We start from the raw sequence: 12,804 nt of genomic DNA, 5'->3' as shown, positions 1-12,804 counted from the left end.
CTGCCAATGCTGTTTTGATCGGTTCTTGACTGGGAGTCCTAACCGTTGTCCGTTTCTCCTCCCTTCTCCTTAGAAAACCCGGCAGAATCCCCAATGTTTGTATGAGACTCATGCGCCTGAGCACTGGCCTATTTTCCAACCTTCTACTGGAGCTCCAGCAAATGTGCAGCGGAAGGATGGAGCATTTTGGGCTGCAAAGTTGCCCATAAGTTACTTACAATAATATTTGAAATGAATTCCAGAGACTTTGTTACCTCTTTGGCATTGAGTGCCATCACTATTTGGAGTACTGAAAGTCAAATTGCTTGCATCACGTTCAGCATGCCACAACATGCTCAAAGCTGTGTCCATGCAACACAACACTTCTCTTTAAGATTGGCAGCATGCAATATCAGATGGTGTGAAACCAGTTATTGTACTTGGCACACCGTCTGTATCAGGTACTAGGTATCAGGTTAGCACACAGATAATCAAATACCTTGTATTCTTCTTTCATCACCTGTTCAATAACCTCAGATTTCATTGGAGGTTTAGAGTACTGGCCTGAGAGGAGTCCATGTCCTAACTTGGCCCTGCGCAAGATCAGAATGTTCAGTTCAATCATCTACAAGACATTGTTTTCATATCTTCACAGAATGACAGAATTGTTATGGTGCAAAATGAGGCCATTTGGCCCATCTGGTCTGCGCCAGCTCTCCAAATGAGCATGGTGACGTAGTGCCATACCTCTGCCTTCCCCCCATTCTCCTGTACATTGTTTCTATTCAAGTAACCATCTAAGGCACTTTTGAATGCCTCAATTGAACCTGCCTCCACCACACTTCCAGGCAGAGCATTCCAGACCCGAACCACGCATGTGCAGGTTTTTTGTCTCCCATCACATTTGCTTCTTTTGCAAATTATTTTAAATCTTCCTTGATCCTTTAATTAGGGGGTTGTGTTATGATATGTATAATGCCATTTTCAAAATACTGCTTCCAATGCAAAATTATTTTCCACAATTTTTATTCCAGGTAAACGCATTCTGTTCTAAAATCCTGAGGCAACCACTACCCCAGTGTATCACTCGGCTGCAGGCCATATTTTGGATCCGAAAGAGCAAAATAAATTTTGTGGAGATGTCAGGGTAGAAGAAAACAAGGGGGGAAAATTCTGGAGTGGTATTGGTGCAGGGAAGGACTGGTCAGGTGCTCATGAACCAACTCGGTCACGACACATCAGGGTAACAAGAGACTGAAATTGTGGGAAAATAACAATAACAATGACCCTCCGTGAGCCGGTGTGCAGGCCTCCTCCTGCACCGTAACAATTCTGTGAAGGATATACCATTAAATCATGCAAACTAGTCCACATCTGCTCTGGGAGGTGCTTTATCCAGTGGCGCTATTGTGAATAAGAAAAATGAAACAATCAAATATGAGTTCATTTTACAATCATGTAGGTCTAAGAGCGTAGGCCAGGACTGTCCTCCGACTGTGTTTTTTGCCAGAGGCTTTTCACTGGCGGGATCTTCCTGTTCCAATGAAGTGTCCGGAGTTTCATATGTCTGGCCCGCCCGCTGCCAGAGAACACTCCGCGAGAGGTCGCCTTTGACAGGATCAGGAGACCCAGCCGGAGGGAAGGGCAGATTTCCCAACCATAACGTGGGATTTTTCCATTGGGAAAAAACACATCACTTTGATCACTACCAAACTCCACATAAGCTTGCATTCCCAAAAAATTCTTGGGATTTAAGTTTGGTGTTTTCATCAAAAGTGAAAACAAAAGAAACTTTTCAACACTGATAAATCGGTAGGATCCTTCAAAAAGGAATTGAATAATTAGCCGAAGAGAGAAAATTTGCACGGCCACAGGGAAAAGGCAGGGTTCTGAGACCAGCGGGCTTGCTCTTGCAGACAGCCAACATGAACATGATGGGCTGAATGACCTTCTTCTACTTTGTAATTATTCTATGATTTTTTTTTTTTAAGTGCATTTTGCGGAAATTGTCAATTGACCACAGCTGCACAGATGCCTGCTTTATCATGAGAAAGGCAAATGGTGACATTTTCCTGAATCGTGATCAAAATAATTATGTCCACGTTGCAAAGTCGTCAAGAGTGACCTTGAACAATCACCATTTATTCAGCTTTCTTATGTGCAAAATTTGCTCAATTACCTTTTGCACAAGGCACTCATAATTTGGTACCTTAATGAATGAAACCTTTTTATAATTCTCATTCACCTTTTTAAAAAAGCTAATTAAAAGGTTTTTCTACTCTTGAGAAATACAACATTAAATTCTAACTTTAGTCGCTTGGTGGAACAGAACTTGAATATTGCTGAAAAGAGAGACATGCTGCTGAAGCTTTACATCTGGCACTCATCAGGACAAAGACAATCACAACAATTTACACCACAAGAGAAAAGGTGCCGAACTGCTGTGACCGTTTGAAATTTGTCATTTTTATATTTGTCATGATCAGTACAAGACTTTGGCAACATGCCCCTCTTCTCAGCAATATAACTCGTGGTAAACCAGATGGTGAAAAGGCAATTCCTCAGAGTGTTCTTCTGTAACTCCTGCTGAGACACCAGCTCAATAACTCAGAAATCTGGAGTTTCTAAATGTTTCCTGCTTACCTTGAATGGGGGAGAGCCATCATCTGCCCTTTACAGGTAAGAAGGGGACAGAGGCAGGGGATTACCTAAGCCAGGAATTACCACTCCTCAGGTTCAGTTGGGCCTGACATATCAGTGGACGCCGATACACGAAATGAGATGAGGCGCATTGACCTCCACAAAGGAAGAGATGGAGCCTTGTTTATTGGAGACCTCAGCAAAACAACCTGAGCCTCTGAAGAAGAATTTGTTTTAGTCTGGGGTCAGAAGTGTGCTACCTGAACAATCCCACACTATTCCCAAGCAGGCTTGCACTGGAAACGTGTCCAAAGCAGTGCCGGTCTTGCCTTTATTAAGGAAAAGCCTTCCCACTGACGACACAAATTCTAGCACTGGGAGGACACTGACAGGTACAATCTTAATGTAACCATCGGATTTAACACCACTGAACTTCATCCCCAAATGACAATTTTTTCACTCTCTCACCTACTGTTCAATTCTATTACTGTGACTTAACACTCTTAGTAAGTCAATGAACTATTCTCTAGGCCGTTCTCTTTCAAAACACAATAAATTACCACTTCACCTTATGCATAGTCAATATTATAGCTTCAATATTATAATTGCCCTCCTAGAACTGGGTTGGGGTTCCCCTTGTCCTCAATTTCCACCCCACCAACCTCCATTTTCACAGGATGATGCTCCGCTATTTCCAACACCAACAACAGGATGCCATCACCAAACGCATCTTCCCCTCACCATCAGCATTCCTCCCATGACAGCCTGGTCCCCTCCTCAATCAACTCCTCCGAACAACTTATCGACTTCCCATGGCACCTTCCCTTGCAATCGCAGGAGGTGTAACACCTGCGTTTTTACCTCCGCTTTCCTCACCATCCAAGGGCTCAAACACGTCTGCCAAGTGAAGAAGTGATTTACTTGTACTTCTTTCAAATTAGTCGACTGTATTCACCACAATGCAGTGTCGTCTACACTGGGGTCACTAAGCACAGATTGGGTGATTGTTTTTCAGAACACGTCCGCTCAGTCTGTAAGCATGACCTTGAGCTGTTGGTGATTGTTTGCCATTTTAATTTACCACCTTCCTCTCATATGCTCACATTTCTGTACTTGGCACGCTACAACATTCCAATAAAGCACAACGCAATCTTGAGGAATGGCACTTCAGCTTCTGACTAGACAAATTACATCCTTTCTCAGGTCAACATCGAGTTCAACAATTTCAGACCATGAATTCTGTCCCCATTTTGATTCTGTTTATTTGCCCTCTGCTGGTTTGAATCTTGCTGTCATGTTTTTACTTTTGAACAGAGCTGTTCATTACTCTGGCATACCCACTTTCTCCATACAAATGCTTTGTTTCTTTACTACAACTATAACCCCCCGCTTTGCCTTTTCTTCCACAACATCTTTATCACTTAATTTCTCCTGTCCTCTACCCTATCCCAGAACTTCCATTTATTTTGTCCTCTCCTCCCTTTCAACAACGTAAAACCATCACATTTCTTCCTTCCTTCAGGTCTGACGAGTCACGTTCATCTCCACAGATGCTGCCAAACCAGGGTATTTCCAACACTTTGTTTTTATTTCACATTTCTAGCATTTGCAGGATTTTGCTTCTATTATAACTTCACAGTTTTCATTCAGTAATATTTCTAGCCAAAATGCTTTAAACTGTGATATTTTAATAGAGCAATTTGAGTCACCCATAATCTCAAAAGTGATGTCCTGGAAAGAACATTAACGTGGCCACAGTTGCCATTTAAAAACAAAAATAAAACCTCTGAAGTTCAGAGTGCAAACTGAACTGGCTATCAATCAGCAAAATCTTGGTAAAAGTTGGAAATCGTACACAGAATAGTAAAAGTTGGAAATCGTACACAGAATAATTTCAAAACATTTCTACTGAGTTATGTGCTTAAAAGTTGTTGTTTTTGTGCCTATTTTATGTGAGCAATGTTGCTCCCAGAAAACACAATTAAAAAGATGCAAAGCCCGGTCTTAAATAAATAATAATTATTTTTTAAATTTAGGTACACCGTTCTTTGTTTTTCCCAATTAAGGGGCAATTTAGTGTGACCAATTCCCCCACTCCACGCATCTTTTTTTGGGTTGTGGGGGTGAAATCCATGCACACACGGGGAGAATGTGCAAACTCCACTCGGACCCAGGGCCGGGATCGAACCCAGGTCCCTGGCGCCGTGAGGCAGCAGTGCTAACCACTGTGTCACCTTGCTGCCCCTCTTAAATAAATCATTGCTAATTGACAAATATATTTAGACACAGCTGGACAAGTACAGTGTTATTACAAAATCTAATACTTACATCTGTGTATCAAAATCTTGTGTTGGATCTAGAGGGGAATAATCAAATATTCTTTGGAGGTTTCCAACATACCTGCAAAACAAGTGCAGTGTATTTACATCTTAATAGCTTGGAATTTGCTTAGGGAGACTAACAACACTCACCGTTGTAATAGAGGCAATCTGACAACTGCAAACATGGAAATCCAGAGTTTGCTGTCAGAAACACCCCACCTCCCCATAGGCTGTGCTGTAACAGTCCTGATCAATAGAAATCATTGGGGTACTTATCCAGTAAATCCCAGTAAAGGCGCCAGGAAAAATTACGATTGGTGCATTCAGGGGTAAGTGACGTTTTAACTGCATGATAACTGACTGTTACTCCCAAACAACCTCTCTGGCCCTGAAAATCTATTCGAAAGATGGAATTCCATTCCTTCAGAAGTTAATTGTGTCGGAAATTTAAAATGTAAAATGAATGTAATTTGTTTTATCTCTTTTTTGTAACTCTTTTCCTTTTTCTTCATCCTATTATTTTTTCCCCTCAAACTTTATTTTGCATTCTGTACATGATTTAAATATGATTTACACTTTCTGCTTTAAACTGTATGGGTGCGATTCAATGGCAACATTTCAAAGTCCAGTTTGGGCACATTTGATGGGGTGTTTTGTGACAGCCGCATTGGCAAGACTGCGACCTGTATTCAACGACAACAAAGCCCAAATTGAGCCCCCACAGATTCTCAACATTACTGGCTCCCTCGCTCTCTGATTTGACCAGTTGCGCCTTAGCAGCTCGCCGCTAACAAGGGGGAGCTGCTTTTAAACGCTCCTTCAGCACTCACTCCCAGTCAAAACACAAGCATAGCAGTGCGCAGACCTGCACCTCGCTTTGGAGGTGCTGACCTCATCAAGCGTCTTGACGTGGTGGATGAGAAGTGGGGCACCCTGTTCCCTCAAGGGGGTTGGAGGACCAGCAGAATAATAATAATAATAATCTTAATTGTCACAAGTAGGCTTCCATTAACACTGCAATTAGGTTACTGTGAAAAGTCCCCAGTTGCCACGTTCCGGCGCCTGTTCGGGACACAGAGGAAGAATTCAGAATGTTCAAATTACCTAGCAGCACATCCTTCGAATCTTGTGGGAGGAAACCGGAGCACGGGATACCAATGCTGCCTGGGGGTCAGTAGCAGCGCCTGTCAGTGCAGGCAGGATGACAAGGAGGACCACCATCCAATGTAGGAAGAAGACGAATGACCTCCAATGAGCCGAAGGATAAGTTACCACCTCTCTCCTGGTATCAGTTCTGCCTACCACCCCCTAACTTCCCAAACCCCACTCCCCCCACACCACCCCCTACCACCACCACCACCGCCCCCCCCCCGCCCCCCCCCCAACTCACTGCTGATACCTCGCACCCTCCCCACATTCGATCTTCGGGCTTGGTCCTCTGCAATCTTTAAACACTGGCAGGCATGTTTTAATAGTTACCTGACGACAGCAGCCAGCAAGCCCACCAAGGAGCAGAAACTCCACATCCTCCACTCATGCGTGGGCACATTGGTCTACGCAATGATCGAAGACGAAGGCGACTTTGATGCAGCCATGGAGATTCTCAAAGGACACTTTCTCCAGCCGGTCAACGAAGTATACGCACGGCATCTCCTGACGTCTAGACAACAGTTCCCTGGTGAGTCCCTCGACGAGTTTTACCAGGCCCTCGCAGCTCTAGGGAGAACGTGCGCGTGTGTCCAAGTTTCAGCGACTGAGCACATGGAACTTTTAATCAGAGACGCTTACATTGGGGCAGCAGGGTAGCATGGTGGTTAGCATAAATGCTTCACAGCTCCAGGGTCCCAGGTTCGATTCCCGGCTGGGTCACTGTCTGTGTGGAGTCTGCACGTCCTCCCCCTGTGTGCGTGGGTTTCCTCCGCGTGCTCCGGTTTCCTCCCACAGTCCAAAGATGTGCGGGTTAGGTGGATTGGCCATGCTAAATTGCCCGTAGTGTCCTAATAAAAGTAAGGTTAAGGGGGGGGGTTGTTGGGTTACGGGTATAGGGTGGATACGTGGGTTTGAGTAGGGTGATCATGGCTCGGCACAACATTGAGGGCCGAAGGGCCTGTTCTGTGCTGTACTGTTCTATGTTCTATGTTCTATTGCTGGCATGCAGTCCCCTTCTATCCGCCAATGATTGCTGGAGAAGAACGCCCTCAGCCTAGCTGAGGCACGGACCCTTGCAACCTCCCCGGAGGTTGCTGACCTGAACCCCCGCGCATACGCCCCCGGCCGCACAGCAACCCCCTGGACGTTATGGCATGCGCCACCCCGTCCTCCGTGGACCCCGACCCCCCTCAAGCCTGCGCCACGGGTCACTCCGACCCCCCCCCCCCCCAAGCCTGCGCCGCGGGTCGCTCCGACAAACTAGCGGGGCCCCGTTGCTATTTCTGTGGCCTCTCAAAGCACCCCCGCCCATGCTGCCCGGCCCACTCCGCTCTGTGTAAGAGCTGCTGTTCCGCGCAGCGACTGCGGATCGCCCCCCCCCCCCGCCCCCCAGGGCCCCGCGCCGCGCACCGACCTCTCCGGCCCGACTCCCGGCTCCCGCAACGGCCCCACGGTCCTCCCGACCCTCGCTCCCAGCCACTCCGACCGGCCCACAGACGCCGCTGACACTGCCCCCAGCTGCCACGAGGCTCCCACGGGCACCGCCATCTTGGGTCCTGGACGCCATGTGCGGGCCATGGGCGCCACCATCTTGGGACCCCGACTCCACGTGCGGGTCCTGGGCGCCGCCATCTTGGGACCCCGACTCCACGTGCGGGTCCTGGGCGCCGCCATCTTGAGCCAACATGGAAGGCCCTGCAAGCGATTACTCTGCTAATGAGGATGATCTGGAACTCTCACCACGACTGGCTTCCATCAAACTCGACCAGTCGCGACCACGCACGCTCGCCAAGACTACGACAATGGTTCAGCTCAACGGACACAAAACGAGGTGCCTGCTGGACTCCGGGAGCACGGAAAGTTTTGTCCGCCCGGTAAGATGCTGCGCACTCCCCATCCATCCAATTAAACATAAAATTGAATTGGCCTCAGGTTCGTACTCCGTCCAAATCACCAGGTGCTGCATAGTGAACCTCACGGTCCTGGGAGGGTTTTCAAAAAGTTCAAACTCCTTATTCTCCCCCGTCTATGCACTCCGGCACTCTTGGGGCTGGATTTCCAGTGCAACCTGCAGAGTTTGACCTTTCAATTCGGCGGCCCTATTCCTCCTCTTACTGTCTGCAGCCTCGCGTCCCTCAAAGTGGACCCCCCTTCCTTGTTTGCTAATCTCACCCCAGATTGTAAACCTGTCGCCACGAGGAGCAGACGATACAGTGCCCAGGACCGGACCTTCATCGGGTCTGAAGTCCAGAGGCTCCTTAAGGAAGGAGTTATCGAGGCCAGCAACAGTCCCTGGCGAGCCCAAGTGCTGGTAGTTCGGACTGGGGAGAAAAACCGGATGGTCATCGATTACAGTCAGACCATCAACAGGTTTACGCAGCTGGACGCGTATCCTCTCCCCCGTATTTCCGACCTGGTTAACAGGATCGCGAAGTACAAAGTCTTCTCCACGGTGGACCTTAAGTCCACCTACCACGGTACCACCAGCTCCCCATTCGCGCGAGTGATCGAAAGTACACCGCGTTTGAGGCAGATGGGCGCCTCTACCACTTCCTCAGGGTTCCATTCGGTGTCACAAATGGAGTCTCGGTCTTCCAACGGGAGATGGACCGAATGGTCGACAAGCACAGTTTACGGGCCACCTTCCCGTTTCTCGATAACGTCACCATCTGCGGCCACGACCAGCAGGACCACGACATCAACCTCCAAAAATTCCTCTGAACCGCAAAACTCCTTAATTTAACAGACAATAAGGATAAGTGCATGTTTAGCACCGACCGTCTAGCCATCCTTGGCTACGTAGTGCGTAACGGAGTGATAGGCCCCGATCCCGAACGCATGCGCCCCCTGATGGAACCCCCTCTCCCCAACTCCCTCAAATCCCTCAAACGCTGCCTGGGCTTCTTCTCATACTACGCCCAGTGGGTCCCCAACTACGCAGACAAAGCCAGCCCCCTCATCCAGTCCACCTCCTTTCCCCTGTCGATGGAGGCCCGCCAGGCCTTTAGCCGCATCAAAGCGGATATCGCAAAGGCCACGATGCATGCTATCAACAAGCCCCTCCCATTCCAGGTCGAGAGTGACGCGTCTGACGTAGCTCTGGCGGCCACCCTGAACCAAGCGGGCAGACCCGTGGCCTTCTTTTCACGAACACTCCAGGCTTACGAAATCCGCCATTCCTCGGTGGAAAAGGAGGCACAGGCTATAGTCGAAGCTGTGCGATATTGGAGGCACTATCTGGCCGGCAGGAGGTTTACCCTCCTCACAGACCAACGGTCAGTAGCTTTCATGTTCGATAATGCACAGAGGGGCAAGATAAAGAACAACAAGATCTTGTGGTGGCGGATCGAGTTGTCCACGTACAACTACGATATCTTGTATCGTCCTGGGAAGCTCAACAAGCCTTCCGATGCCCTATCCCGCAGTACCTGCGCCAGCGTGCAGATTGACCGCCTCCGCTCCCTCCACACGGACCTCTGCCATCCAGGGGTCACCCGTTTCTACCATTTTATTAAGACCCGCATCCTGCCCAACTCCGTCGAGGAAGTCAGGACAGTCACCAGGGACTGCCACGTCTGCACCGAGTGCAAACTGCACTTCTACCGCCCCGAACGAACGCATCTGATCAAGGCATCCCGCCCCTTTGAATGTGTCAGTATAGATTTCAAGGGCCCCCTCCCCTCCACCAACCGTAACACTTATTTCTTGAGTGTTATCGACGAATCCTCCCGCTTCCCTTTCGCCATTCCCTGTCCCGACATGACCACGACAACCGTCGTAAAGGCCCTCCTATCCATCTTCTCCCTGTTCGGTTACCCCGCGTACATCCACAGCGACCGGGGGTCCGCCTTTATAAGCGACGAACTGCGTCAATTCCTGCTCAGCAGGGGCATAGCCTCCAGCAGGACGACCAGTTATAACCCCCGGGGTAACGGTTAGGTCGAGCGGGAGAATGGCACCATTTGGAAGACCATCCTGCTGGCCCTACGGTCCAGAGATCTCCCTATTCCCCATTGGCAAGAGGTCATCCCCGACGCCCTGTATTCAATCCGGTCTCTCCTCTGTACTACCACTAATCAAACACCTCATGAACGTCTTCTTGTTTTCCCCAGGAAGTCGCCCTCAGGATCCCCTCTCCCGACCTGGCTGGCCACCCCCGGGCCCATCTTGCTCCGGAAGCATGTGTGGGTGCACCAGTCCGACCCGTTGGTTGAGCGAGTCCAGTTACTCCATGCCAACCCGCAGTATGCGTACGTGGAGTATCCCGACGGTCGGCAGGATACGGTCTCGTTTCGGGACCTGGCACCCGCCGGCGTGCGGCCTTCTCCCCCTACATCAACACCTCCCCCCCCAACCCCAATTCCCCCAGCGCCACCACGACCCAGCGCACATCCCCCCTCTTCCCCAATTACAGCATCTCCACCACCAGCCCGGGGTACGGAGACACATCTACGACCGACGCTCCCGGAGGCAAGGACGACCATCAGCCCGACGTCACCGGCTCTACTGCAACAGTCCTCCAGAACACCACGGGCACCCGACAGGCTGATCGTGTCCATCTGATGCGGCCATGGGACTTTTTTTGGACATTTTGTGTTACTCTGTTGTTAGTAGTAGTAGTATTGTTTTGCCACGAGCCAGTGGGCAGCCCATCTTTATCGAGTTTCGCTGCTCATACCACCAGTCCTCGGACCCCCCCCCCCCTCTCTCTCCCACTTACACCCCCCCCCGCCTTCTTTCACCACAAGGGGTGAATGTGGTGGTATGGATATGAGCACTGCCATTGGTGCAGAGCACTAGCTTCCCATTGGCTCTGGCTGGACATGTGCCTCTCGTCCGATTGGTTGGGATTAGTCATGTGACTGCTCTCCAATTGGTCGAGAGGCAAGTAGGCCCCGCCTCCGAGGCTGCGTATAAGTACCCAGAGTTCTCGGCGGTCGGCCATTCTCTTTAGTCGACCACCAGGCTAACAACTAGCTGATTAAAGCCACAGTCCGGATCCTAATTGTGTCTTGAGTCGAATTGATGGTACATCAGCTCTTCAACAAATCTCAATGAAGAATTCTTACTGAGACATGGGTGTGATTCAGCGACCACATTGCACCTGGCGTGGATCGGGGCCCTCCGGGTGAATCGCGGAGAGGGCAAAACCGTGTCTGCGATTCACCGGACCCGCTGCCGATGCAGAGTTCTGGAACTCACCCAAAAATGCCGAGAATATCATTAACCCTCATTTGCATTCACTTCAGTTTCCTTAATGAGATTGAAGTCGAACGCAGCGGCCTCCCGGGAATTACCCAACTCCACAGCGGGGAGCAACAGAGCAACAGTTACGATCTTACGGTAAACAAACTACAGAAAATCAAAAATATGTCTCTAAACAGCATTATCTTACACAGAACACAAATGTCTATTTAAACCCACCTTCTCTGAAAGTCAGGGATGCTGAAGATTATCTGCATTACCGAGCTGAGGTAGCAGCTGTTTCCCAGATTCTTGATACCAGTGTATCCAGAACCATATATTGGCTTCAACTTCATACCAGATTCTTGGACCATCTCCCATTCACTGATTCGTGGCTTGATATCATCGACAGGATTAACATTTTCTGACTATCAAACAGATGTAATAAATAATCACCTGATAACACACTTTGACAAATCTTTATGCAATCTACTTAACATTATTCAGCACACAACTGATGTTACACAGCTGCAATTTTTACAATGAATGATTATTACCTTGCCTATCTTCTGAAGCTGTATTAAAAACAGCTCCTTCTACTCCAAAATTCCAATCAACCTACTCTGCCGATACTGATCGTGCTTTCACCAGCAAGCACAAAAGGAGGAAATGGTTGGTGCTAACAAGAACAATATGATTTCTACCAATCTTACACCCTCCTCCTAACTGAACAAAGCAGTTTTATAATCTACTTAAAAATACATTCACTATATGCAAGCTTAAACTATGCCAGCATGCTGCACTTGTCTGCAAATCTGTTCAAATATAGATGTTTTTGTCAATGAGCAACAAATCTAGCCAGGAGTTCCCTCCAACAGAACCATAGAATTCCTACAGTGCAGAGGAGGCTATTCGGTCCATCAGGTTTGCACTAACCCTCTGAAAGAGCACCTTACCTAGGCTCACGCGCCCACCCTATCCCCGTATCCCCAACCAACCTGCACATTGTTAGACTGTGGGAGGAAACCAGAGCACCTGGAGGAAACCCACACAGATACGGGCAGATACCAGTGTCAAGAAGGTCACGTTGACTGTAATCAGGTTGCAAGATGAAAAGGCACAGCTGCAGCAGGGGGTTTGGCGTGACAAACTTGCTTCATTATGATTGGGCGGCGAATGTGGACAAGGTGCGGCGGTAGTGGGAAGGAGAAGGGATAGAGTGGGTTAGGATGGAGGAGGAATTGTGTAAGGGGTCTAGTTTGAAGGTTATGGTGATGGCAGCATTGCCAATGGCTCTGAATAGGTATTCAGGGAGCCCGGTGGTGCAGTCCACGGTGAAGATATGGGGCGGAATTCTCCAACCCCCGCAGGGTCGGTGAATCGCCCGGGGCCGGCGTAAATCCCGCCCCCGCTGTGGCCGGAATTCTCCACCACCCGGGAATCGGCGGGAGCGGGAATCACGCCCCGGTGATCGACGTGCCCCCCGCGCCGATCAGCGTGCCCCCCGCGGTGATTCTCCGGCCGTCCGGCC

General features: G+C 49.2%; 1 protein-coding gene across 1 annotated transcript in view; it reads right to left on the bottom strand.

Moving 5' to 3' along the window:
* The window catches only part of usp13 (ubiquitin specific peptidase 13), a 138,795-nt gene that overhangs the window by 71,862 nt on the left and 54,129 nt on the right, over positions 1-12,804 (bottom strand). The window contains exons 8-10 of the mRNA XM_038816610.1: positions 11,514-11,701; positions 4,948-5,019; positions 479-572 (exon numbers count right to left, since the gene is read on the bottom strand). Coding sequence (XP_038672538.1) covers positions 479-572; positions 4,948-5,019; positions 11,514-11,701 — 354 coding nt within the window. The remainder of the gene's footprint in view (positions 1-478; positions 573-4,947; positions 5,020-11,513; positions 11,702-12,804) is intronic.

Source organism: Scyliorhinus canicula, chromosome 13 (genome assembly GCF_902713615.1).
Source record: "Scyliorhinus canicula chromosome 13, sScyCan1.1, whole genome shotgun sequence".
Lineage (NCBI taxonomy): Eukaryota > Metazoa > Chordata > Chondrichthyes > Carcharhiniformes > Scyliorhinidae > Scyliorhinus > Scyliorhinus canicula.
This window is presented reverse-complemented; position numbering and strand designations above follow the sequence as displayed.